This window comes from Manis pentadactyla, chromosome 6, assembly GCF_030020395.1.
Source record: "Manis pentadactyla isolate mManPen7 chromosome 6, mManPen7.hap1, whole genome shotgun sequence".
Classification (NCBI taxonomy): Eukaryota; Metazoa; Chordata; class Mammalia; order Pholidota; family Manidae; genus Manis; species Manis pentadactyla.
In genome coordinates, this window is record NC_080024.1 from 28,326,414 (window position 1) to 28,354,320 (window position 27,907).

Below are 27,907 nucleotides of genomic sequence, written 5' to 3' on the forward strand. Positions count from 1 at the left end.
GTGCCTAGTCCAATAGTCCCTCTAGTACTGATAAGGCATTTTTGGAACATGAGCTGAATATCCCTTTTTTTTAACTTACTTGAGCCAAAAATAATTTGGAATATTTTCTTCAATGACATGGTAAGCCTACATAATTTTGTAATTTATTTTGTTAAATGTAGTTAAGATGGTTTTTAAATTCCTTTCTGGCATTTTCATAATATGATCTAGAAATACAAATGAAAAATGCCTCATTACAGTTTAGAAATTCAAAAATCAAATATTAAGGGCTAAATTACTGCTAAAGCAGGGCACCAACCAAGACATGAGCAGTTCTAAATGTGTATGGCTAAGAATGCATTTTTCTCTTACACCAAAGAGTCTTCTCAAGAATCTGGCTTAAAAACACTAACCATAATGGTGAAAAGCTTGTTACCTCTGAGAGGATTATAGACTAGATCTTAATAATTTTCCACAGTCAGTAACAAAAGAGAAAGAAGAAGGGGTAAAGATAAAATGGGGAGGGATTATGGCAGGAAAAAGGCTGAAAGAATGCCCTCAAATCCATAATCCATCTTAAAAGAAAAGGAAACATAAATCCCTTACCCCAGCCTATCAAGGTGAAGCTCCACAGGTATTTGGTGTCAGGAAAGAATGCCACGAAGACTAGACTATGCAGGTAGAGACCTTCCACCAAGATCCAATAGTAGTTTGTAGCCAAGAAGTAAATAAACATTACAACAGCAATCTTGCACCCAATCTGTTACAAATAAACCAGAACTGTATCATGTTAGAACTACTAGATGCCAACATTAGACCACCAAAAAGCGATTCTTTAGTTTCCTTTTTATAATCAAATCTCTTGTACATAAGTAGGTCAAAACTGTTGAAAGAGACCAAAACAAAGTTGTTTTAATATAGCATTTTTAAGACTATGGGTTTGATTCTATTTTTAAAATAAGGTATTTTTTTTTCCTTGAGAAGTTATAAAACATCGCTTTTTCTTAATTTTTCCTGTTTATAAAAATAATACATGTTCCTCAAAGAAAAGTACAAAAAACTATAAAGAAGAAAATATCATCCATCATTCTACCACAGACTTACCCTATTCTAGGCTTTTTTATGACCCCAAAGGCAATGGTTTGAAACAATAACCATTTAATATCTTATGAATCTACGAGTTGGCTAGGTGATTCTGCTGAGCTGGGCCCATCTCAGCTAACCTTGTCTAGGCTCACTTATAAAGGCTTACTCTCAACTGACACATCATCATTCCCACTTCATTCTATTGGGTAAAATAAGTCACAAAGCCAGCCCAGCATCAGAATCAGCAGGGACTACAAAGTCACAGGGCAAAGGGCAAGGATACAGAAAGGGTATTAATTTGCACAATCAAAGCAACTAATCTACTCTACTAAATTTTCAGATATATTGCTTCAATAACCTAATTAACTGATAACTGGGTGATTCTATTTACTAAATAACATGAGGACATTTAAGAAGAGATTCAGGTACCATGGAATTTTATTTTGAAACAAGTCTTTGGGTCTACGATAAAGGAACTAAATATCATGTGTTTTTAAATCCCATGCTTCTGGTTTTGCCACTAGGCTTTTTACTTTTGAAATTGGTGAGCCATGATAGCTGCTGTGGATCACATATCAAATGCCAATCATGTGCTTTCTCAAGTTCCCATTCCAAAATGTTCTGGAGGAAAGTACCCAAGCACTTTTAATAATCCAAGATGATGAGTGATTAGGCATGAGATTTGAGGGCAGGATTGAAGTAGTAAACGTCATTATACAAACTGGTCATTATTTCAGTTAATTCAGAGATAAGCCAAAACAAGTTAACACATATTTAGTGCATTGTTAAGTTTTATTTATTTGTAATGGTGTATGACTCAGTAATGAGAGAAAATTATGAAAACACTTACGTATTGTGATTTGTCCACAGAAGGCACACCTATGGAATTTCGTAGGTCGTCCTGCATTATCAGGGACTGTTGCTCCTTTACTCCTGTGTGAGCATGCACCACTCTGTCCTTGACGAAGATGCTTGCAGCTCTCAGCATGAAAGATACAAATAAGTGTATGTGGATATAGTTCCTAGTGCAGTGCAATCGTCTATGGAGAGAAAATACCAGTATTTCGATCTGAATAAAATTAGAAATGGGGGGAAGGGGGAATATAAATGAGCCCAAGCTCCTCCCAAAAAAAGAGAATATAGTAAACCTGAACAAAGACGGAAACACGTTATTATGTTTGCAGGAGAAACAACTGGGATCGAAAACTAAAATCTAACTTTTCAAGGGTTAGTTGAAAATTTATCCTGATCTATTACCATGTTTATATCAAATTTCCAGGGTTAAATATTATACTGCATTATACTATAGCACTGTATTAAAGTAATAAATGATCAATGGAAAATCACTGAAAAGGGATATACATTGTTAGCACTGGAACTTTCACACTTTCAGTACCGTCTCAGAAATTTTGAGACTTCTGTGTCTTGGGTGGACAGGAAACGGAACCTGGCCCTTCAATGGAGAAAGTGATTGGCAGTCACTCACCTGAAATAGCCAATGATGAGAACAGCCACGGCTAGGGAACAGAAGGAGATGGAATACCCAATAGTGTACATGACATAGAGGCGCTCAAAGAACTCTTGCTGTGGGAGAAGAGATTTAATTAGAAAAGGAGGCTTAAACAAATTGGTTAATGTAGATAAACAAAACTCATGCTTTCATCCATTTAGAAACACGCAATGCATTATCATTTTCATAACATATAGATGAGACTTCTGGCCTTCCTTTTCTTTCCTAAATTCAAGTCAGGGTAAAAATGTAGTAACAATACTCTGCATTTCTTGTTGCTTAAGTGAGGCCAAATTAAATGTTGCAGTATTTACTTGCCATATTTCTGTACTGTTCATTTTAACTAACTGGATTGTTTTTTCTGTGATACTTGAAATAAACAAAACACACATTCCAGAACTATTTTAAGAGAAAATTGGTGAAAAGAATATGCCATTTTTGGAGTATTATTTCTGGTTTTCTTTAACTTTTTTATGGAGTGGTAATTTATATGACATAAAATGTACAGATCTTAAATGAGCAGTTTGATGGGTTTTCACAAATCAAGTTCACTGTGTCCTTGTTAGTCAAAAAACTACCCACCATTCACCCCCATGTAATTACTGTTCAAATTTCTGTCACCACAAGTCAGCTTTCTCTGTTTGTGTACTTCATATATTCCTTGACTATTCTTAGACTTCTTAGAATTATACACTACACACTCTTTTTGTCAGCCTACTGTTTTTGATACTCTCTGATACTGTTGCATGAATCAATGGCTCATTTCTATTTGTTTTTCATTTTAAAATAATTATAGATTCACGAGAACTGTAAAAGATAGGAAAAGTCCTATGTACCCTTCACAAAGTATCCTCCAATTATACTAAAATATCAAAACCAGGAATTTGACATTTGTGAAACTTGTGTTTACAGTTCCAAGTTATTTTATCACATATGTAAATTTTTGTAACCATCACTGCACATAGGTACAGAAGTGGTCCATCACCAGAAAGATCTCCCTTGTGCTCTCCCTTTACAGTCACACCTACCCTCCTCCTCCCCACCACCCTAACACCTAGCAAACATTACTATGTTTTCTATCCCTATAATTTTGTCATTTCATAAATGTTATATAAATAGAATCATACAGTATGTATGAGATCTGTGTTTTTCACTCAGAGTAATTACCTCAAAATCCATTCAAGTTGTTGCACATATTAAGTTTCTTTTATTGCTGAATAGTACTGCATGGTATGTACATATGTCATTATACTAGAAATGAATTTCAAACTTTGTAGATAGCATACATTAAGTCGTGTTTTTTATAGACTCTTTCAATCTCCATTACTTGGTATATTTACACTGTCTGTTTTTAACGTATATTGATATATTAAGGCTAAATCCATCATTTTATTTATTTTTCCTGTCATTCTATTCTTCATTTCTGTTTTATTTTTCCTGACATCCTGTGGATTTCTTGAACATTTTGTAGAATTCCATTTTCATGTACCTTTTTGTATCATGCTTTTCATGGTTGTTCGAGGTATCACATTTTACAGTTTAAAGTGGAACCTTCTATCATTTTCACCTTTATTATTAAGCATTGAAAGGTATTAATCTCCCTCTAAGTTCTTCTCTAGCTGTTTCCCTCAATTTTTAACATATCAAACTTTCATATTTATTCAGTTCAAACTTTTCCATGGGTCATATATTCCCAACTATTTGTGAATTGTCTACATATTTTATTTTAACTTATTATCATTAATTATTTTGTGTTCAGAGAATATACTCTGTATGATTTTAATCTTGAGATTTATTAGGACTTCTTTATAGTCCGGCATATATTCTATCTTGAAGAACCTTTGGTGCACTCTTTTAAAGAATGTGAACTTCATAGTTATTGGCTATAGTATTGTAAAAATGACATTTTAATCAAGTTATTTGAAAGAGATCGTACAAAAGTTTTTGTCTAATTGTGATATCAATTACTGAAAGAAAAGTATTTTTTTTTTATTCCAACACTATGGGATCTGGCTATATCTTTCTTTAGCTCTGACAATTTTTGCTTCATGTAATTTGAATTTCCTAAATGCATACTTATTTAAGAGTGCCATTCGTTTTGGTAAAATGACACTTCTGTCAATCTAAAACATGCTTCCATTTTCATAATACTTTTTCTTGAAGTCTGCTTAGCCACACTCACTTTCTTACACTTACAGTATGCACAGCATATACCTTTTCCTACCCTTTTATTATAACATATTATCTTTACATGTATCTGTATCTTTATATTTAGAATACATTCCTCTTTTGTCCCTTTTTTATCAAAATATAGTTGATATACAATATGATATTGGTTTCAATTATACAAGAGAGTGATTCCAAAGTTACACACATTATTTTCTGTTTAATTTTGTTTTATTTCGGTATCATTAATATAAAAACCACATGGGCAACATTGTGGTTACTAGATTCCCCCCATTATCAAGTCCCCACCACATACTCCATTACAGTCACTGTCCATCAGCGTAGTAAGATGCTATAGAATCACTACTTGTCTTCTCTGTGCTATACTGTCTTCCCTGTGCCCCCACACCCCACATTATGTATGCTAATTGTAATGCCCCTTATTCCCCTTCTCGCTCCCATCCCGCCCACCCTCCCCAGACCCTTTCCCTTTGGTGACTGTTAGTCCATTCTTGGGTTCTGGGAGTCTGGTGCTGTGTTGTTACTTCAGTTTTCAGTTTCTTTTATGCTCCACAGATGAGTGAAATAATTTGACACTTATCTTTCTCTGCCTGACTTATCTCACTGAGCATAATACCCTCTGGCTCCACCCATTCTGTTGCAAATGGTAGGATTTGTTTTCTTCTTATGGCTGAATAATATTCCATTGTGTATATGTACCACAGCTTTGTCCATTCATCTACTGATGGACACTTAGGTTGCTTCCATTTCTGGGCTATTGTAAATAGTGCTGTGATAAACATAGAGGTGCATATGTCTTTTTAAACTGGGATCCTACATTCTTAGGATAAATTCCTAGGAGTGGAATTCCTGGGTCAAATGGGATTTCTATTTTGAGTTTTTTGAGGAACCTCCATACTGCTTTCCACAAAGGTTACACTAGTTTACATTCCCACCAGCAGTGTAGGAGGGTTCTGCTTTCTCTGCATCCTTGCCAGCATTTGTTGTTGCTAGTCTTTTCTATGTTGGCCATCCTAACTGGTGTGAGGTGATATCTCACTGTAGTTTTAATTTGCATTTTCCTGATAATTAGCGATGTGGAGCATCTTCTCATGTGCCTGTTTGCCATCTGAATTTCTTCTTTGGAGAAGTGTCTGTTCATTCCTCCACTCATTTTTTAATAGGGTTATTTGCTTTGTGGGTGTTGAGCCATGTGAGTTCTTTGTATATTTTGGATGTTAACCCCTTGTTGGATATGTCATTTACAAATATATTCTCCCATACTGTAGGATGGCTGTTTGTTCTGCTGATGGTGTCCTGTGCTGTACAGAAGTTTTTAGCATGATGTAGTCCCATGTGTTCACTTTTTATTTTTTTACCTTGCCCAAGGAGATGCGTTCAGGAAAAGGTGCTCATGTTTATATTCAAGAAATTTTTGCCTATGTTGTCTTCTAAGAGTTTTATGGGTTCATGACTTACATTCAGGTATTTGATCCATTTTGAATTTAATTTTGTGCATGGAGTTAGACAATGATCCAGTTTCATTCTCTTGCATGTAGCTGTCCAGTTTTGCCAACACCAGCTGTTGAAGAGGCAGTCATTTCCCCATTGTATGTCCATGGCTCCTTTATCATATATTACCATATTTGCTTGGGTTTATATCAGGGCTCTCTAGTCTGTTCCATTGGTTTATGGGTCTGTTCTTGGGCCAGCACCAAATTGTCTTGATTACTGCAGCTTTGTAGTAGAGCTTGAAGTTGGGGAGCATAATCCCCCCAGCTTTATTCCTCCTTCTCAGGATTGCTTTGGTTATTTGGGGTCTTTTGTGGTTTCATATGAATTTTAGAACTATTTGCTCTAGTTCTTTGAAGAATGCTGTTGCGATTTTGATAGGGATTGCATTAAGTCTGTAGATTGCTTTAGACAGAATGGCAATTTTGACACTATTAATTCTTCCTATCCATGAGCACTGCATTGTTTCAATTTATTGGTATCTTCTTTCATTTCTCTCATGAGTGTCTTGTAGTTTTCAGACTATAGGTCTTTCACTTCCTTGGTTAGGTTTATTCCTAGGTATTTTGTTCTTTTTGATGCAATTGTGAATAGAATTGTTTTCCTGATTTCTCTTTCTGCTAGTTCATTGTTAGTGTATAGGAATGCAACAAATTTCTGTGTTAATTAATTTTGTATCTGTAACTTTGCTGAATTCAGATATTAGATCTCATAGTTTTGGAGTGGATTCTTTAGGGTTTTTATGTACAATATCATGTCATCTCCAAACAGGACGAGTTTAACTTCTTCCTTGACAATCTGGATGCCTTTTTTTCTTTGTGTTGTCTGGTTGCCATGGCTAGGACCTCCAAAACTATGTTAAATAAAAGTGGGGAGAGTAGGCATCCTTGTCTTGTTCCCAATCTTAAAGGAAAAGTTTTGAGCTTCTCACCATTAATTATAATGTTGGCTGTGGATTTGTCATACTTGGCCTTTATTATGTTGAGGTACTTGCCCTCTATACCCATTTTGTTGAGAGTTTTTTTCATGAATGGATGTTGAATTTTGTCAAATACTTTCTCAGCATCTATGGTGATGATCATGTGGTTTTTGTCCTTCTTTTTGTTGATGTGGTGGCTGATGTTTATGGATCTTCAAATGTTGTACCATCCTTGCATCTCTGGAATAAATCCTACTTGATCATGATGGATGATCTTTTTGATGTACTTTTGAATTCGGTTTGCTAATATTTTGTTGAGTATTTTTGCATCTATGTTCATCAGGGATATTGGTCTGTTTCTTTTTTTGTGTTGTCTTTGCCTGGTTTTGGTATTAGAGTGATGCTGGTCTCATAGAATGAGTGTGAGAGTATTCCCTTTTCTTCTACTTTTTGGAAAACTTTAAGGAGGATGGGTACTAGGTCTTCACTAAATGTTTGATAAAATTCAGTAGTGAAACAATCTGGTCCAGGAATTTGTTCTGAGGTAGTTTTTTGATTACCCTTTCCTTGCTGGAAATTGGTCTATTCAGATTTTCTTTTTCTTCCTGGGTCAGCCTTGAAAGGTTGTAGTTTTCTAGAAAGTTGTCCATTTCTTCTAGGTTATCCAGTTTGTTAGCATATAATTTTTCATAGTATTCTCTCATAATTCTTTGTATTTCTGTGGTGTCTGTAGTGATTTTTCCTTTCTCATTTCTGATTCTGTTTATGTGTGTAGACTCTTTTTTTTCTTGGTAAGTCTGGATAGGGGTTTATCTATTTTGTTTATTTTCTCAAAGAACCAGCTCCTGCTTTTATTGATTCTTTCTATTGTTTTATTCTTCTTGATTTTATTTATTTATGCCCTAATCTTTATTATGTCCCTCCTTCTACTGACTTTGGGCTTCATTTGTTCTTCTTTCTCTAGTTTCATTAATTGTGAGTTTAGACTGTTCGTTTGGGATTGTTCTTCTTTCCTGGGGTAGGCCTGTATTGCAATATACTTTCCTCTTTGCATGGCATTCACTGCGTCCCACAGATTTTGTGGTGTTGAGTTATTGTTGTCATTTGTCTCCATATATTGCTTGATCTCTGTTTTTATTTGGTCATTCATCCATTGACTATTTAGGAGCATGTTATTAAGCCTCCATGTGTTTGTGGGCTTTTTTGTTTAGTGTAATTTATTTCTAGTTTTTTCCCTTTGTGGTCTGAGAAGCTGGTTGGTACATTTTCAGTCTTTTTGAATTACTGAGGCTCTTTTTGTGGCCTACTATATAATCTATTCTTGAAAATGTTCCATGTGTACTTGAGAAGAATGTGTATTCTGTTGCTTTTGGATGGAGTGTTCTGTAGATGTCTGTTAGGTCCATCTGTTCTAATGTGTTGTTCAGTGCTTCTGTGTCCTTACTTATTTTCTGTCTAGTTGATCTGTCCTTTGGAGTGAGTGGTGTGTTGAAGTCTCCTAAAATGAATGCACTGCAGTCTATTTCCCCTTTTAATTCTGTTAGTATTTGTTTCACATATGTAGGTGATCCTGTGTTCGGTGCATAGATATTTATAATGATTATATCCTCTTGTTGCACTGACCCTTTTATCATTATGTAATGTCCTTCTTTGCCTCTTGTTACTTTCTTTATTTTAAAGTTTATTTTATCTGATACAAGTACTGCAACTCCTGCTTTTTTCTCCCTATTAGTTTCATGAAGTATCTTTTTCCATCCCTTTACTTCAGTCTGTGTATGTCTTTGGGTTTGAAGTGAGTCTCTTGTAGGTAGCATATAGACATGTCTTGCTTTTTTACCCATTCAGTCTATGTCTTTTGATTGGCGCATTCAGACCATTTACATTTAAGGGGATTATTGATAGGTATGTACTTACTGCCATTGCAGGCTTTAGATTCGTGGTTACCAAAGGTTCAAGGGTAATTCCCTTACTATCTAACAGTCTAATTTAACTCACTTAGTATGCTATTATAAACATAACCTAAAGCTTTTTTTTTCCTCCTCTATTTTCTGTATATTAGGTATAACATTCTATATTCTTTGTCTATTCTTTGAATGACTTTGGAGGTAGTTGATTTGACTTTGCATCTGCTTAGTAATTAATTGTTTTACTTTCTTTGCTGTCATTTTATTTCCCCTTCTTACAGCTATTTAGCCTTAGGAATACTTCCATCTATAGCAGCCCCTCCAAAATGCACTGTAGAGGTGGTTTGTGGGAGGTAAATTCTCTCAGCTTTTGCTTATCTGAAAATTGTTTGATCCCTCCTTCAAATTTAAATGATAATCTTGCCAGATAGAGTATTGTTTTTTCGGTCCTTCTGCTTCATTGCATTAAATATATCATGCCACTCCCTTCTGGCCTGTAAGGTTTCTGCTGAGAAGTCTGATGATAGCCTGATGGGTTTTCCTTTGTGTGTGACCTTTTTTCTCTCTCTAGCTGTTTTTAAAAGTCTGTCCTTACCCTTGAGCTTTGTCATTTTAATTATTACATGTCTCGTGTTGTCTTCCTTGGTTCCCTTGTGTTGGGAAATCTGTGCACCTCCATGGACTAAGATAGTATCTCCTTTCCCAGACTGAGGAAGTTTTCAGCAATTACCTCCTCAATGACACTTTCTATCCTTTTTATCTCTCTTCTTTTCTGTACCCCTATAATGCTAATATTGTTCCATTTAAATTGGTCACACAGTTCTCTCAATATTCTTTCATTCTTAGAGATCCTTTTTTCTCTCTGTGCCTCAGCTTCTTTGTATTCTTCTTCTCTAATTCCAATTCCATTTACCGTCTCTTCTACTACATCAAATCTGCTTTTAAATCCCTCCATTGTATGTTTCATTACAGATACGGAATTTCTTAATGATTGACTCTCCATCCTAAATTCGTCCCTGAGTTCTTGAATATTTTTCTGTACCTCTATGAGCATGTTTATGATTTTTATTTTGAACTCTCTTTCAGGGAGATTGCTGAGTTCAGTTTCATTTGGCCCTTTTTCTGGTGTTTGGGTGATTTTTGTCTGAATCAGGTTCCTTTGACGTTTCATATTTGTATGTGGCGCCCTCTAGTGCCCAGAAACTCTAGTCTCTGGAGCTGCTTAGCCCCTGGAGTGATGTCGGGGGTTGCAGGGGAGCAGCGCTGGTGCCTGGAGGGAGGAAAGAGCTGTTTCCTGCTTCCAGGCTGCAGCGCCGGTCTCCACTGTCAGAACCAGTGGGCCAAGCACACAGGTGTAAGCCTTTTTGTTTTGCGTCTGTAACCGCGGTAGGTGGGGCCTCCCTCTGGCTGGCCTGACAGGAGAGCAGGGACTGCCGGTTTGTGAGCTGGTGCAGGCAGGCCAGGAGGAAGACTCAGCAGCCTGCGTATCACAGTGGGGGGCCTTGGAGCTGAGTAGCTAGCCAGGGTGATGGAGCATCTGAAGATCCTGGAAGTTCCCAACCTGCTGGGCAGAGCACCCACAGACAACCTTGTCCACCTATCCCTTCTCTGTGCAGCAAGCTCCGTGAAAACCCTGCCCCTTCAGCAGCCCTCTCGCTGCTAGGTAGCCTCTCAGACTGCCCGCCATTACTTTGTCCTAGGGTGGCCAGATGTGGATCCCTGTCCTCCACAAATGGCTGGAATCTCAGTCTCTCAAGTATTCTGCCTGACTTAGCTTTCCAACCCCACTAATCTCCAAAGCACCATGCAATGTAGGTTTGTGCTCCAAAGCAGATCTCCAGGGCTGGGGGTTCAGCAGTCCTAGGCTTCCACCCCCTCTGTGCTCCATTTCTCTTACTCCCGCTGGTGAGCTGGGGTGGGGGAAGGGCTTGGGTCCTGCCAGATCAAGGCTTTGGTACGTTACCCTGTTTCGTGAAGTCTGCTCTGTTCTCCAGGTGTATGCAGTCTGATGCAGCCTCTTTCCTGTCGCTCTTTTAGGATTAGTTTTATTAAGTATATTTTCATACTATATGTGCTTTTGGGAGGAGTTCTCTGTCTCACCTCTCATGCCGCCATCTTGAATCAGTTTTATTTGAAATAGCACATATCTTAGGCATATTACCTAGCTATTTTGGTACTTAGACAGTAATCACGAAGAGTGATTGTAAGATTAGAGTTCAGTGTAAATAAAACCATAATTTAATTTAATGGCCATTTAAAAGCTGTGAAAGACTTGCATTTTTCATCATTTAATACACAAATAAATGTATCAAAGAGTACACTAAGTATTATGAATATTGATTTTGGGCAAATAAATCAAAATTATTTTATATGAACTATATAATTTTATATTAACTCACTGTTGAATTTAGTTCCAATGTAGTACATAATCTTACATTGATGAATTTTATCTAAGAAGTTGTCAAGAATGAAATGAAAAACTGAAGGTCTTTCAGAAATGTACTGAAGAGCTCATTAAGGTGGCAGTGCTTTGTGTTAGAAAAAAGGAATGTTAAAAAAGGAAGTTCTGACTATTAATGCAAAGCAAATACAGAAATCTTCCATGTACCACTTCAGCTACTGCTCTGCATTCTGTGCTGAAAAAAAATCATCATGCATAAAGGAAAATGTATAATTTGAGGAGAGCATATGTATGATTTATTGTTCTCAGGGTCCTGGTAAAAACTACTTATACATCAATTTATCACATTCACTCCTAGCATCATATACAGATAGCACCATGCATCTTACAAGGTCTGAGTAATATAAATTTAAGCATGACTTTTAAGCCACCACATACGACCTAAAAGTAACTATCTAGATGGGTTTTTTTAAATCTGTGTGTGATTACTATACTAAAAACAGCACTGAAGAGGAATTTGGAGATGAGGGCTCTGCTTCAGGCCCTGACAACCGTGGGCTGGGTCACTTTGAACAACACTTAATCTCTAGTTCCGTTCTGGGTTGACTCATGTGTAAAATTAAGGTATCATGCTGGAACACCTATAATATACCCCTTGCTCCTCTTTAATTCTACAACTCTAATACACACACACACACACACACACACATACACACACTGTATATACTAATGAAATCATCTACTGGCAAATCTTATGAAGCAAAATACATCTCTAAAATACACAGCTCCTCCAGGAATATAGAGTGAGATGAGATATAGCCATTCATAAGTAACCAAGGAGAAATCATGAATCATGTTACTAACTACTTATATGGATTTTTATACATAATATAGCATAATACAATATATGCTTACAAGTATGTAAGTATATCTCAGCCAGGTAACTCTAACCTAAACAAAATATCAGAATGTTTCAGGTCCTAGACCTTTCCTTAACCAAATACCTGAAAATATTCCAAACTTGCTTTTATCTTTTATGCTCTTATGTCATAGAATAAAAGAGTTGTTAAGTATAGTGGTTGACAATGAAGAATTACATAAAAACATTATTCTGCTTTCTCTTAGGGGTTCACAAATACAAAACTACCATTACCTTTCCTGTGCTGAGATCTGGCTGCAGAAAGCGAAGGCAATCTGAATAATTAACCCATGTTTTATTTGAACTGTACATAAAATCCCATGTTCCATTGTGGTTACAATGTCGGAAAGCAACTCCTATAAAGACATAAAGAAAAACCCTGAGATTGCTCAGTTCCCTTAGAGAGCCCATTACCCCCCCAAAAAAAGTAAATTTATATTCCAAATTAATCAATTTCAGAAAAACTTCAAAAGAATTCAATACCTTTATGATTAAAATCATAAATATAAGGAGGGCATGGGACAGCTAATGTTTTCCCTGCTCTTCCTCTGGGCCAACAGATGAGCCCATCCCATTCTGGCAAACAATTTCCTTCTGATGAGAAAAAAATTAAGAATCAAATAAACAAAAATGCAGTTAGAACCAGAGAGTAAATACATTCAAAATACAAAATTTCAAGTTCCTGCCTGTGGCAAAATGTAATGCAAACTGGTAGTTTTGGAAACAGTATGGGGTAGATATGACATAAATGTTCCAAAATTCATCCATCTTATGTCATCAAACACCCATTAATAAAAATATTTGATCTACATAAATTAAAAATGTTTCAGTGATTCAACATAGATGAGTTATAGCAATTAATATATAAAAAACCATTGGAATTCATCGTGAACAACTTCTGCAGTGAAATTCTTCTATCATCATTGTAACTACATTTTTTAATCCTCAATTTTTTTAAATTGCTGTTAAAAAGTATAACACATAAAACAGATTGAACTTCACAGGAAAACTCAAAGTCTCAGGTTCGCCTTTTTACCAGAAATTTCTTTGAGTCTAACACTCATCTCAAATGAAAATCTCCTAAGCTCTCCGGATCTCCTCAAGATGCACCCAGAGCCCTATCGATCACTTCTCATAACCCCCACTGCCACACCCACGGTCCAAGCTGTATCTCCAGCGTGAATTACTTCGAGAGCCTCCAAGGGGTCTTCCTATTTGCAGGAATAGCCCCAGATCCTCCAAAGGCTTCCCATCTCACTCTGCACAAAGGCCAAGTCTTCACAGTGTCTGAAGACCCTCCAGGACCTGCTCTCCCTGCAGCTTCTCTGTTTGACCTCGGCTCCTGCTAAGGTCCCTAAGGTCCTCTTTGCTCTCCCTTGAATAAGTGCCTTTCCCCTGATAGCCTTAAGGCTTAGACCCTGATCTCCTACAGATTTTTATTCAAATGTCAACTTCTGAGTACAATTATCCATTTAAAATTGCATCCCCAAACACTCCTATCCCTTTTCCTGATGCATTTTTCACCTGAGCTCTTATCACTTTCCAAACACTAAGTGTTATTTTATTAGTTTTCTTAAACCACAGGGTTTAAGGACCCTGAGGGCAGGGAATTTTGCCTGTTCTATTTCCTGTGTTGGCCACCCAGCACTGGTCTGGGCTTAACAAGTCCTCAGTCAGTGTCGACACTGTGTTCTTCAGGACCCCTCCCAGTTAGCTGTGTGGTGAACTTTCAAGAAGAGCATATCCACCATGTCATACCCCAGCTTCCCCAGACACACTACTTTTAAGGAGTTCTGTATTCATTTTTCTATTGCTACCATAATAGATTACCACAAACAAAGCAGCTTCAAAGATCCCAAATTTATTATCTCACTTGTTTCTGTAAGTCAGAAGTCCAGTGAGCCTAGCGGGATCTCTGCTTTCAGACTCACAAGGCCAAAATAAAGGGCTGGGCAGGGCTGCATCCCCTTCTGGAGGCTCTGGGAGAGAATCCACTTCCATACGCATTCCAGTTGTTGGCAGAATTCAGTTCCTTGCAGCTGTAGGACTGAGATCCCTGTTTCCCTCTGGCCACCAGCTGAGGGATGTTCCCAACTTCTAGAAGCCACTTGCATTCTTTGGTTCATGGCACCCTTCCTCCATCTTCAAAGACAGTAAGGCAGGTCGAGTCCTTCTCCCATGTCAAGGTTCTCTTCCACTCTCCTTTTCTCTGACTGACTCCTCCACCTTTCTTTTCCACCTTTAAGGGCCCATGTGATGACACTGGGCCCATCCAGATAATCCAGGATAATCTTCCTATTTTAAGGCCTGTAACCGTAACTCCATCTGTAGTGCCCCTTTGCCACATAACACAACATACGCAGGCACAACACGGTGGACATCTTTGGAGAGCCACTGCTCTGCTACCACTACTATCCAGTATAGCTTTCTCAAGTTTTTATTTACCAAATACACTAATCATAGATGAAAATTTTTATTCTAGCTAATATTCATGATGTCAAGTTGTTTTTCAGTTTTGAGTCATCAGCATAATAGAACCTCATGCAAACACCGATCTCTACAGAAAAGAATTCAGCATAAACCTGAAATTAATTTCAGTGTCCACCATATCACGTGGAAAGAAATATTTGATTTGCTTTGTGGATTTGTTGACACATAAGAAAAAGAAAATGTCTTCTGTCACCCACACTTATTCTTACAAAAGAGGACATTTTCTTGGAAACAGTCTCACTTTGCTCACATAATAAAAGCCTGAACTTTACCAGGCATGCTGTGAACTCATCAGGTTGGCTCCTGCTTTTGATGCACAGTTTCATCTGCTTCTTTCCACCATTACCTGCTTTTTGTTTGTCCTCCTTGTTTGAACTGAATACAATGAATCAATCTCTCCCATTAATCTTGCCCTAGACACTCTTCTGTATCTTAGAGCATTCCATATGGTTTTCCATCCATTAACTCCATCGTTATTAAGGCATGCTTCCTTATTTATTTAGACTGTCCAATCCTTTACCAGAAATCTACTTTGCAATCTAATAAGTTGGACCTGGACATGCATTCCTGTTTTCTTGTAAATAACTGCCCCTTGAAAATGTATGCTGCAATGTCATATTAGATTTCCTGGCCAGTTAGTCACATAATGGAATAAGGTCTTCACACAAGTCAAAATCCAATGACCAGTTTCTTGTATAACTATGCAGTTTTTAAACTGCTGTGGGAAACAATCTGCTATTTCCTCACACTCTAAAGGGCACAGTTTTCTAGCTCCCTACGAGATACCACCTCACACACATACACACCACAGACACACCCCAAATTTGAGAAAACCAATATCCAAAATGTCTCTTTACATCATGTTCATCTCTCTAGTGGCTCTTTGACTTAGGCAGTGGTTAATATTCACAAAAACTTGAAAAGACTGGGGAAGCCATGACCTCACACAGACAATAAACAGATCTTAATTAACATCTACACTTTGATCATCATTTCACATCACATGTGAGCAAATACTTTCATTATTTAGCAAGAAACTAATTAATTGCTTTCATTAGTCAAACCATGGTATTTACACAGAACAATGTAAAATTTGAAGAATCTTTGTCTCTTTTCAGATCTACAGTTACCCATAACACAATGCAACCATACATTTGTGAAGTAGAACTGGGAACAGTAATATTTTGGTTTTTGTTTTTAAATACTTGAATAGTTCTATAACTTGGCATTTGCATTTATACTGCCTTTTCTTTCTTTCATAGACTGGAGGAAATTTTTTATTTTCTTTTTATTATAAATTATTTTTCATAAATAAAACAGAGGCTATGATATATCAGTCATCTAGAATTGACACTAGTTAATATTTCATTATATTTTACTAGTTAATATTTATTTCATCTGGTTTACTTTTTGCTGTTATTTTAATGTAATTTGCAGACAACATAAGAGCTTACTCCTAAATATCTTAATTTTAGGAGAAGTTTAAAAATGAAAAATTTTAAATTAGCTAGTGAATTTGAAATGTCCTTCTAGTTTTTGACACATAAAGTGAAGAACTCTGAGTCAGTTTATATATTATTAGGCATTTTTACTGAAAGGTAAACCAAAGTTTAACCAGATTTAATTCTATCCTATTTGTATGGAGAAAGATCTCAAAGAAAGTATCTTTCCTCTTCTAATATCTGTTCATCTACATGTTTCACATGATTCACACCTTCTCAGATTTGGATGCTACCTAAGTTTCCACCCAGATCTTTTACTCTTTTTATGTATAACTCATGTGGCACATGACTAATTCAGACTTCCTTGCCTTTGCCCATCCTATTCCCTCTCCCAGGAGTGTCTTTTTACTTCCTCTTGTACATATCTAATTACTGCTCCTTTATTTATTTATTTTTTTTGTAGAAAATTATTTTTTATTGAAGGGTAGTTGACACACAGCATTACATTACATTAGTTTCAGGTGTACAACACAGTGATTCAACATTTATATACATGATAATTCTAGGTACCAGCTATCACCATACCAAGTTGTTACAAAATTTTGACTATATTCCTTATGCTATACATCACATCCCAGTTACTCATTTATTTTACAATTGGAAGTGTGAACTTTTTTTGTTGTTGTTGTTGTTGTGAGGGCATCTCTCATATTTATTGATCAAATGGTTGTTAACAACAATAAAATTCTGTATAGGGGAGTCAATGCTCAATGCACAATCATTAATCCACCCCAAGCCTAATTTTCGTCAGTCTCCAATCTTCTGAAGCATAACAAACAAGTTCTTACATGGAGAACAAATTCTTACATAGTGAATAAGTTACATGGTGAAAAGTACAAGGGCAGTCATCACAGAAACTTTTGGTTTTGCTCATGCATTATGAACTATAAATAGTCAGTTCAAATATGAATACTCATTTGAGTTTTATACTTGATTTATATGTTGATACCACATTTCTCTCTTTATTATTATTATTTTTAATAAAATGCTGAAGTGGTAGGTAGATACAAGATAAAGGTAGAAAACATAGTTTAGTGTTGTAAGAGAGCAAATGTAGATGATCAGGTGTGTGCCTGTAGACTATGTGTTAATCCAAGCTAGACAAGGGCAATAAAACATCCACGTATGCAGAAGATTTCTCTCAGAACAGGGGGGGTGAGGTTCTAAGCCTCACCTCTGTTGATCTCCAATTTCTCACCTGATGGCCCCCCTGCGACTGTGCCTGTCTTAGGTTGTTCCTCCCTTGAGGAATCTTACCCGTCTCTGGCTAACCAGTCATCTTCCGGGGCCATACAGGGAAATGTAAAGTTGGTAAGTGAGAGAGAAGCCTTATTGTTTGAAAAGGTTAGCTTTTTACTTCTTTGCATATTTATGCCCTGTAGCTTCTATGCCCAGCATTTGTCTTGAGGTATCTTTACCACTTGGAAGAATTATGATACTCGGTAAATTTGATATGAGGCACGAATTCTATTTAAGGGTTGTAATTAGGAAGGAAGAAGAAAAGCTATAGAAGTAGCAGGCGGCAGAAAACCTGGGAAGATTGATTATTTCTTTGACATATCTTCTTGTAGAGTAACTTCAGCATGTATAGGTTTTAAACTACTAATTAAATTGCGCACACACATTAACATAATAGAGATACAGTTACATAACCAATACTGCTCCTTTATTTTAAGATGTAATGATTTTTCTTCCAGAAAGCCTCCTCTAATCCCGCCCTGATGAATTAAGATGCTCTTGCAATGGTTCGATAGTTGTGATACCTCTGCTGCTGAACTGACACACATACTGACAGGTGCGCACCTCCCATACCAGGTCATCTCCTGGAGCGAAGACGGAACCTGATTCGTTTTCTCCGGTGCTTACTATTGAAGCAACCCACGGTGGGCATATAATATATTTTTGAACTGTTAAAACAATGCTGAAGATGATCATGTTGGCCTAGGTAACCTCTAAGATATCTTCCACCTCAAAATGGTGATGTTATTCCTTATTAGGAGACCTGCGTGTTTGAAATTTCAAGTCAGTGTTCTACAGAGGTAGCATGAATGGTTCCCTTTTCTGACACTATAAATCTAGCCATTTAGAGAAGTCCTTCCTAATACACAATGTCTACAAAGGCTGGATTAATATAAAATCCTTCTTTCTTAAAGCATGGCTTAGCTGTCTATAAACCAAAGGACTGGAAATTATTCCAGAGGGCCAGTGGACACTGCATTTGGGGTTTACCCTGGAGGCCTCTATTCACCTGCTGGCTTGGAGTTTGGATTTTGACTGTGTTCAGGTGACAAAAGATGAGTGTCTCCTGATGAAGTTTTAAAATTGGACTGAAAACTCCTGTAAAAGGTTAGAATGCCCCCTAAAAAAGACTCCCTTAGTGAGTGAACAAGAAACAAAACTATGATTGGCTCATTTCACCATTGGCTCCATTTACAGTTGTAATAGGAAACAATGGAGAAAAAAAAAACTTCTCTGATATTCTAACCACAAGCCCACATTTATGTGAGCTCTAAACTTAGTTTAAAGTGGACTTAGATCAATAGTTCCTCTAGGTACCTTGTAGAAGCAAAAATAATTTTTTTCTGGAGGAAGGCAATTCAAATGAAGACCTCATGAGTTCTTTGCCATGAATCATTAGACATAGAAGGAAATAAGCCACCATGTGCAGTAGTCAGCACTGACAAGCAAAGTCTGTGGATATTATAATTATCAAATGCAGAATATAAAATATGTTTAGGGAAAAAAAGAGAAGAGATTAAAACGATATTGAAGATACAAAAGACTATCAAAATTAAATATAAAGATTCCAAAGTGAAAATAATATAATAAGACTATCAGAATTAACTGAGTGGATGGATTAAACTGCCATTAGACAAAGCTGAACAATAAGGTGTCAAATGGGAAAATATATTTGAAGAAATTACCAAAACAGCAGTCGATATAGAAAGAAAAGGAAAATATATGACATAAAGATACAAAGTATACAGTGAAAACTTGCCTACTTTATTAAAGTTCCAGAAGGACAGAATAAAAGAATGGGAGAGAGAAAATATTCAAAAATAAAACAGCGAATCATTATCAGACTCTAGAGATCAAATGAATCCATACCTGGATACAGAATGAAACTGCAGAATGTCAAAGTCAAAGAAAAGCTCTTAAAAGGAGCCAGAGGAGAAAAAAACTAATCATCAACAAACACTAAGAACTGATTTGTCAAAAATAATATAAGCTAGAGAGAAAAGATGAAATAATATTCAGGAGCTAAAAGTAAGTAATTATCAACCAAGGACCATAAATCCAAAAGAGTCTTGGGAGATAGGGACTGAAATAAATACCTTTCCAGATAAACAAAAATTGATTGTTCACTATAAGCAGATTCTAACATAAAGAAGTTCTAAAACAGGCATATTTCAAGAAGAAGAAAAACTATAATAACATATTAAAACTGTATAAAAGTAAAATTCTATGACAATAACAAAATTTGGAAGTAATTAAATATTTTGAACTTCTTATATTACTTGGGAGGGGGAAGTCATTAACTTTAACCTTTATTAAATTAAATTATATGAAAATAATTTCTAGGTAAATCACTAAATTCAATATATATCTTCTAAAATAGTAGGGGAAGAGACAATGAAATAAGGAAAAAAGTCCCAATCAATCCAAAAGAAGCCAAAAGAAGGTGCAGGTGGGAAGTGGAAGGGACACATAGGAAGAGCTAGTGAAATGAAAAGCCCAAATAAGATGGTAGAATTAAATTCAAGTACTGTATGCTAAAAATTAAAATCAACATAAATGGCTAAACTCTTTAGTTAAGAGACAAAGACTATCAGAATAGATAACAAGAAAAAAGTCCACCTGTGTCTTGTTTTACAAAAGACACTCCCAAAACAAAAGTATACAGAAAAGTTTAATAAACAAATGGGAAAAGAGAGAGAGTTGTTGTTGAATGGATTTGGAGGGTCAATTTTATATGATGAAAAATTTCTCATGATTGGTTGCACAACAACGTGAATACACTTAATGCTACTGAAGTGTACACTTAAAAATGTTTAAGAATGGTAAATTTTATGTTATGTTTTATGTATTTTGTTATGTGTATTTTACCACAACTAAAATTCTTAAAGGATTAGAAAAGATATGCAAGGCAAATACCAAGTAAGAAACCAATTTATTAAATATTGTTACTTTTAACATAATAATTTTATATTGTATATTATTTACTATTTAAAGCAATATAAACTAGAGGTATGGAGGGCTGCTTCATATGAATAAAAGGTTTAATTTACCAGGAAACAGAACGTTTCTAAACTTGTATATCCCAATAGCATATTTTTAAAATATATGAACCAAAAAATCCACCATCGTACTTAGAGATTTTAAAATATATATCTCAGTAAATAATAGGTCAAGTGCAGATGAAAAATCATTATGAATACAGAATACATGAACCATATAACCAATAAGCTCAACCCAGTGGACACTATAATACACTCTACTCAGAAACTGGAGAACACATATTCCTTTGAAGACTACATGGAACATTTATCAAAACTGTCCACAATATAAGACATTAAGTCTCAACATATTTTTAAAAATCAGTATCATGCAGACAACATTCTCTGATCATACCAATTGAGAAATTAATCATAATTTTTTTTATATTTAAAGACTAGAATGAAGCAGATATCAAACTACATATTTGGTTATGAAGAACAGCTTTAAGGACCTTATCTGTCTGACATTCAGTTTGTTGGGATTTTAGGGGGCTCGGTAAATAGCACCTCCCTTTTAAAGTAAATTTTCCTTGAATATATTCAACTATCAAAGCGAAGCATTTTCCCATATAAAACACTATAACTTTCCCACTACTCTAAAGCAGGCCAATAAATATCTTCACCCAAAGACCCCAATGAGAACTCTGAGTGACCACCAGGTCCCAGGGAGCATAAGCCACAGGTCCCCGAGCAGCTGCAACGGTAGAGGCACCCGCACCCACAAGCACCAACACTGCCACAAGCTCACCTGGAGTTTTGTGGTTTCATTTTTGTAGTTTCTTACTTGAATCTGGAACTAATTGAGAAGTTACATAAGGAGTGGAGCAGACAGAGATAAAATGATCATTTTATTAAGAAGAAAGTTTTTTGGAGAACAGTAGGTGCATGAAAATTGGCTTGTCTGCTCTCCTGATTTTACATACTACCCCAAACAGCAGCCAGTAGCCACAGGTGCAGAGCTTGCCCCTCCAAGCTCACTGCAGTCAAGGGCAAACCAGCATGCACGCTCTCTGCAGGCAGACAGATCCCAGGGAGGCGCCTGAGGAAGAGGCTGATGTGCACACGCCCAGCTGCTAGTCCCAAACAAATCAGACAAATCACTCCTTCCATAGAGAGGGAAGAGCTTTTCGGCTAAAGAGATGAAAAGAGCGTTACTCTGCTCTTTATTATTCCCTCCACATGGAAACATGGAATGACTGAAGAGGAACTCCCTAACGCTAACTAAGGAGGGTAATTGGCAATCTCTGTGAAGACTCAGGTGGGCGCACAGGGGACATTAGCAACTTTACCTCCTTCCTGGAGCTGAGCTGTGATGTTGAGTTCACACTGTACTTTAGCTTCCAGCACAAGGACAATCTGCTCCTCTACAGTAATGGTACCATCAGAATCCAGCTGTAGAGGTGAACAAAATACAAAGAGAGAAAAACATATTCATCACCTTTTTTTTAAGCCACGGTACAATCTTTCATTATTTTACCTTCTAATATAATCGAAAATTAAAGTTTTGATATCAAGCTATATGTAGTAGTCCTTTACCTGAGTCAAAATTCAAAGTCCATCAATGTATAAGATTTAGAATAATCATACTTTTACCTTCTTAGCCTAAAGTAAAAAAAAACCCATACCGAAAATTATAATACAGTTAGGTAATTATATTATTATATTTTAGTTAGAAAAAATAATAAGCAGATTGAAAATTTCCTGGAATGTTATGAAGACCCAATATTTTATTAATTCTCTTGCATTATGTTAGTTATGGCACATAAGAGGAGAAATGGACTAGATACTGTCGCCTAGAGACTTGAGTGGGACTAAAGGATCCATTTCCAAGATGACCCACTCAATGGCTGTCTGCAGGCGGCCTTCAGCTCCACAGTGACTGATGAGAGAAAGCCTCAGTTCAGTTCCGCACCACATGGTTATCTCCATGTGGGTGCTTGAATGTCTTTACAACATGACAACTGGATTCCCAGACTGAGTGATTCCGGAGAGAAAGCAAGGAGAAAGCCACAATGTCTTTTACAATCTAGTCTCTGCTGCCACTCATGTTCAGCCTCATCATACTGTATTTGTTAAAAGCAACTCACCAAATCTCACTCAAGCAGAGAGGAATTAATCTCTACCACTTAAAGCGAGGTATCACAAATTTTTAAAATATATTTTTAAACCACCACAATTTTCTGCAGGTGGTAATCCCTTTTCTAGAAAGAAAATATTAAGTATTGTTTAGGTGCAAAGCTTTACATTTCTGCTTTCTGTTAGGGACTCAGAGGTTCTTAAATCAAATGAGATGATATAACCTGTCGATTACCTAAGTGACAAACTCCCAATGATACAACCTTTTGCAAATCTAAAGTCTTTAATTTCAGTCTACAGATACATTTATTCTCTAGAATCACTAAGGAAAATAGGAAAACCTTTTTATGTTGTGCAATAAGATATTATGGACTGTAGAAATAGAAAAATGTTTATGTTATTGGCCAAAGAAGTACACCTAGAGATTACTGACAATTGTGATTTTAAATGGCACATGAAATGACAGAATGGCAGAATAAACTGAAATGGACACTATGAAAGAATATCTATCGTAAGAACTAATTTTAGCACCAAAAAGTTATCTCATTTCTGAAAATTAGCAGTTTTTATTTTCTAATATATTTATAAATACAAGGGGTAGCTCAGAGAATAGTCAGGTGTATATATATCCAGAGATTTCTGGATAATATTCATAGTTCAGTGCCCACATTTTCTTCAATGATTTCTATGAAAGGACATAGTAATCAAAATCTAATTTTTTGGATTGGAATACACCTCACAATTTAGCTATCAGATTAACACAATGCGGATTCTGAGTTAAAAGCAGCTGCACTAAAAGTGAGCCATAAAATCTCACTTACCTGAAAGGGAGAATGAGATGGAAACAGATGAGTCATCAGCAGGAAAATAGGCTTCTTCCCACTCACTCTCCAGAACCAGTCAGTCACCATTCGAGTTTTGTGTTTTGTTTTGTCTGACTTTTTTCAGTTCATTAGTTACTTTCTTTTATTTCACTCCTAGAAAACACTGGGTAAATTGTGACCAAGTTTCAGAACTATAAATTTGATTCAGAGAAACCTGACTTCAATTATCCAATATGAACTCTCCAATCACCCCTTACGTCACTTACACTTGAACATATTCTTTTTTTGTTTTCTTTTTGGCAGATGTAGCCTTTTAATTGGAATAGACTTTTCAGAAGCATAAGCAGCATATAAACTCCAGTTTCTACCGATATTTTGCTCTAAAAAATGTGGCCAGTTTAAGTAGGAGCAAGTGTGATTAGAATGTGTTAAATCATGCTCTTTTACATTGATCTATAGTCATTTTAAGTGAGAATAACTTAAAATATTTAATGTCTTTTATTTTGCTTTTTTCTTCCTTCTTTGTCACAGGTACAAGTGTTCTTTACCACAGAGGGACATTAAAATCATAGTGTACTTAAAACAGAAGATTCATTTTCATATGCAATGCCTATTACCCCAAAAGAAACAATCACATCCAAAACAAAGTGGTACATTTAGAAAAAAAAATGTTAGTAACTTTTCTTGGGCAAGTGATCATTTACAATTTGAAATAAAATGTTGAATTTCAATCACATATCTGAGGACTAAAGAAGCCCTAGTTTGATAACGTGTATTTTACCAAAAGTAGAGGCATATGTCAGCAATATGATGGGTTCAGTTCCAGACCATCACAATAAAGTGAATATTACAATAAAGTGAGGTTTTTGGTTTCCCAGTGCATATAAAAGTTATGTTTGCACTATACTGTAGTCTGTGAAGTGTGCAATAGCATTATGTCTGAAAAAACAATGTACATACTTTAATTAAGAAACGTTGCTAAAAAATGCTAATCATCATCTGAGCTTTCAACAAGTTATAGTCTTTTTGCTGGTGGAGGGTCTTGCCTCAATGCTGATTGATGGCTGCTGACCAGAGAGTAGTAGTTGCTGAAGATTACGGTGACTGTAGTAATTTCTTAAAATAAAACAGTACTGAAGTTTACCACACCAACTGACTCTTCCTTTCACAAACCATTTCTCTGTAGCATGTGATGCTAGTTAATAGCATTTTAGCCACAGTAGAACTTCTTTCAAAATTGGAGTCAACCCTCTCAAACTCTCCCACTGCTTCATCAACTAAGTTTATGTAATATTCTAAGTCCTTTGTCGTCATTTCAACAACCTTCACACCATCTTCACCAGCAGATTCCATCTCAAGAAACCACTTTGTTTGCTCGTCCGTAAGAAGTAACTTCCCATCCATTCAGGTTTGATCATGAGGTTGTAGCAATTCAGTCACACCTTCAGGCTCCACCTCTAATTCTAGTCTTCTTGCTATTTCCACCTCATCTAGTTACTTCCTCCAATGAAGACCCGAGCCCCTCAAAGATATCCATTAGAGCTGGAGTCAGCCTCTTCCAAACTCCTGTGAATTTTTATATTTTAACCTTTCCCATTAATCATGAATGTTCTTAATGGCATCTAGACTGGTGAATTCTTTCTAGAAAGTTTTAATTTACTTTTCCCAGATCCATGAGAGGGATCACTATTTATGTGAGCTTTATCCTTTAAAAATGTACATTTCAAAAATTAGACTTGAAGATTGAAATTACTCCTTGACCCATGGGCTATAGAATGGTTATGTTGGCAGGCATGAAAACAACATTAACCTCATTGTACATCCTCACTGGAGCTCTTGAGTGACCACATGCATTATCATTGAGCAGTAATATTTTGAAAGGGATCTTTTTTTCTGATCAATAGGCCTCAACAATGGGTTTAAAATATTGAGTAAACCATGCTGTAAACAGATATGCTGTCATTCAGGCTCTGTTTTTCCATTTATAGGGCATAGGAAAAATAGAGTTAGCATGATACATAAGAGCCCTGGGATTTTCAGAATGGTAAATGAGCATTGGCTTCAACTTAAGTTACCAGCTGCATTAACCACTAACAAAAGAATCAGCCTGTCCTTTGAAGCATTGAAGGCAGGCATTAACTTTTTCTATGAAAGTCTTAGATGGGCCACCTTGTTCCAATAGAAGGCTGTTTCAGCAACACTGAAATTCTGTTATTTAGCATAGTCCCCTGTGTTAATTATATTAGCTAGATCTTCTGCATAACTTGTGCAGCTTCATCATCAATATTTGCTACTTCACCTTGTGCTTTTATTTGGGGATGGCTTCTTTCTGTAAACTTCATCAACTAACCTCCTCTGCTAGCTTCCAAATTCTCTTCTGCAGGTCCCTCACCTCTCTCAGCCTTCATAGAATTGAAGAGAGTTTGAGCCTTGCTCTGGATAGGCTTTGGCTTAAGGGAATGTTGTCGCTGGTTTGATCATCTATCCAGACCACTAAAACTTTCTACATATCAGCAATAAGGCTGTTTCATGTCCTTATCATTCATGTGTTCACTGGAGTCGCACTTTTAATTTTTTTTGAGCACTTTTTTTTTACATTTACAACTTCGCTAACTGTTCAGCACAAGAAGCCAAGCTTCCGGTCTATCTCAGCTTTTGATATGACTCCCTCACTAAGCTCAATCATTTCTAGCTTTTGATTTAAAGAGAGAGACATGTGACTCTTCCTTTCAACTGAACAATTGTAGGCCATTATAGGGTTATTCACTGATCTAATTCCAATATTACACCTTTGCCTGGCAGTAACAAGGTGCCCCTCCATCTCCCTCTCTGGGATAGTATCAGAGAAGACATAGTGGAGAGTCAGCCTAGTAACAGTGAGGCCACCCCATTGTGGTGTCAGTAAATTCATACACCCCCACACATCAATAAAAGGAGCTCCCCACCTTGGTGTCCACAGCAGCTGGCTGGGAAACTTAAACTCCTACTTCTACTAAACAGTAACAAGGAAACACTCCCATTTCCCCAGCTATATTAGTACCAGACAAAGTAGACTTCAGAGAAAAAAAACAAAATTATAAGAGATCAAGAGGGCCATTATATAAGGATAAAAGAGTCACTCCACCAAGAAGACATAACTATCCTAAATGTGTGTGCATCAAAAAAAAACCCAGAAAAATATAAGAGGCAACAAATGATAGAACTGAAAGAGGAAATACAGAAATCCACAGTTATAGTTGTAAACTGCAATACTCCTTCCTCAGCTGATAGAAAAAACAGACAGAAAATCAACAAACTATAGAAGAACTCAACAACACCATCGACCAAGAAGATCTAGTAGATATTTATGGGACACTTCACTCAATGACATAGAATACACATTTCCACTCGATGACACAGAATACACATTTCTTTCCAAGTGCTCACAGAATATATACCAATGCAGCCACACTATCCTGGGCCATAAAACAGATCTCAACAAGTTTAAAAGAACTGAAATCATACAGACTATGTTCTCAAGACCACAGTGGGCTGAAACTGTAAATAAATAACAGAAAGATAACAGGAAAATCTCCAAACACTTGAAAACTAAATAATCCACTTCTAAACAATCCATGGGCCAAAAAAGAAGTCCCAAGGGAAGTCCAAAAATACCCTGACCTGAATGGAAATGAAAATAAATAAAATATATCAAAATTTGTAGGACGCAGCTAAAGCAATGCTGAGAGAAATGTATAGAACTATCTACATTAGAAAAGTCTCATTTCAGTAACATAATCTCCCAACTCAAGAGCCTAGGAATAGAAACACAAACAAAAACCAAAGCAAGTAGAAGGAATGACATAATAAAGATTAGAACAGAAATCAATGAAATTGAAACAGAAAAACAATAGATGATATCAATGAAACAAAGAGCTGGTTCTTTGAAATGACAATAAAATTGGCAAACTTCTAGCAAGCAATGATATAAGGAGAGAAAGCACAAATTAAGTTACAGAAATGGAGAACAGATTAGTGGTTGCCCCAGCTGAGGAGGAGTAAGAACCAGAAAGGAAGTGAGTGTAGCTCTGAAACGGCGACAGAAGAGATCCTCTCGAGGATGGAAATGTTCTTCATCCTTACTGTATTAATATCAATATGCTGGTCGTGATATTGTTCTATAGTTTTGTAAGATGTTACCACTGGGGTACTGCACAGAAAAAATACACAGGTTCTCTCTGTATTATTTCTCACAACTTCATGTAAGTCAACAATTATCTCGGTAAGTTCAATTTACTAACAGAAGAATTGTGTCCTAATTTGAAAAACCACAACATATTAAAATATTACCTCAGTCTAGTAC

The 27,907-nt window shown here is 36.3% G+C and overlaps 1 protein-coding gene across 1 annotated transcript in view; it reads right to left on the reverse strand.

The window, feature by feature from the left end:
• LOC118925491 (parathyroid hormone 2 receptor) overlaps positions 1-27,907 on the reverse strand; it is a 91,598-nt gene that overhangs the window by 32,346 nt on the left and 31,345 nt on the right. The window contains exons 2-7 of the mRNA XM_057503626.1: positions 21,955-22,057; positions 12,880-12,990; positions 12,631-12,752; positions 2,552-2,649; positions 1,916-2,105; positions 586-739 (exon numbers count right to left, since the gene is read on the reverse strand). Of these exons, the coding sequence (XP_057359609.1) occupies positions 586-739; positions 1,916-2,105; positions 2,552-2,649; positions 12,631-12,752; positions 12,880-12,990; positions 21,955-22,057 (778 nt within the window). The remainder of the gene's footprint in view (positions 1-585; positions 740-1,915; positions 2,106-2,551; positions 2,650-12,630; positions 12,753-12,879; positions 12,991-21,954; positions 22,058-27,907) is intronic.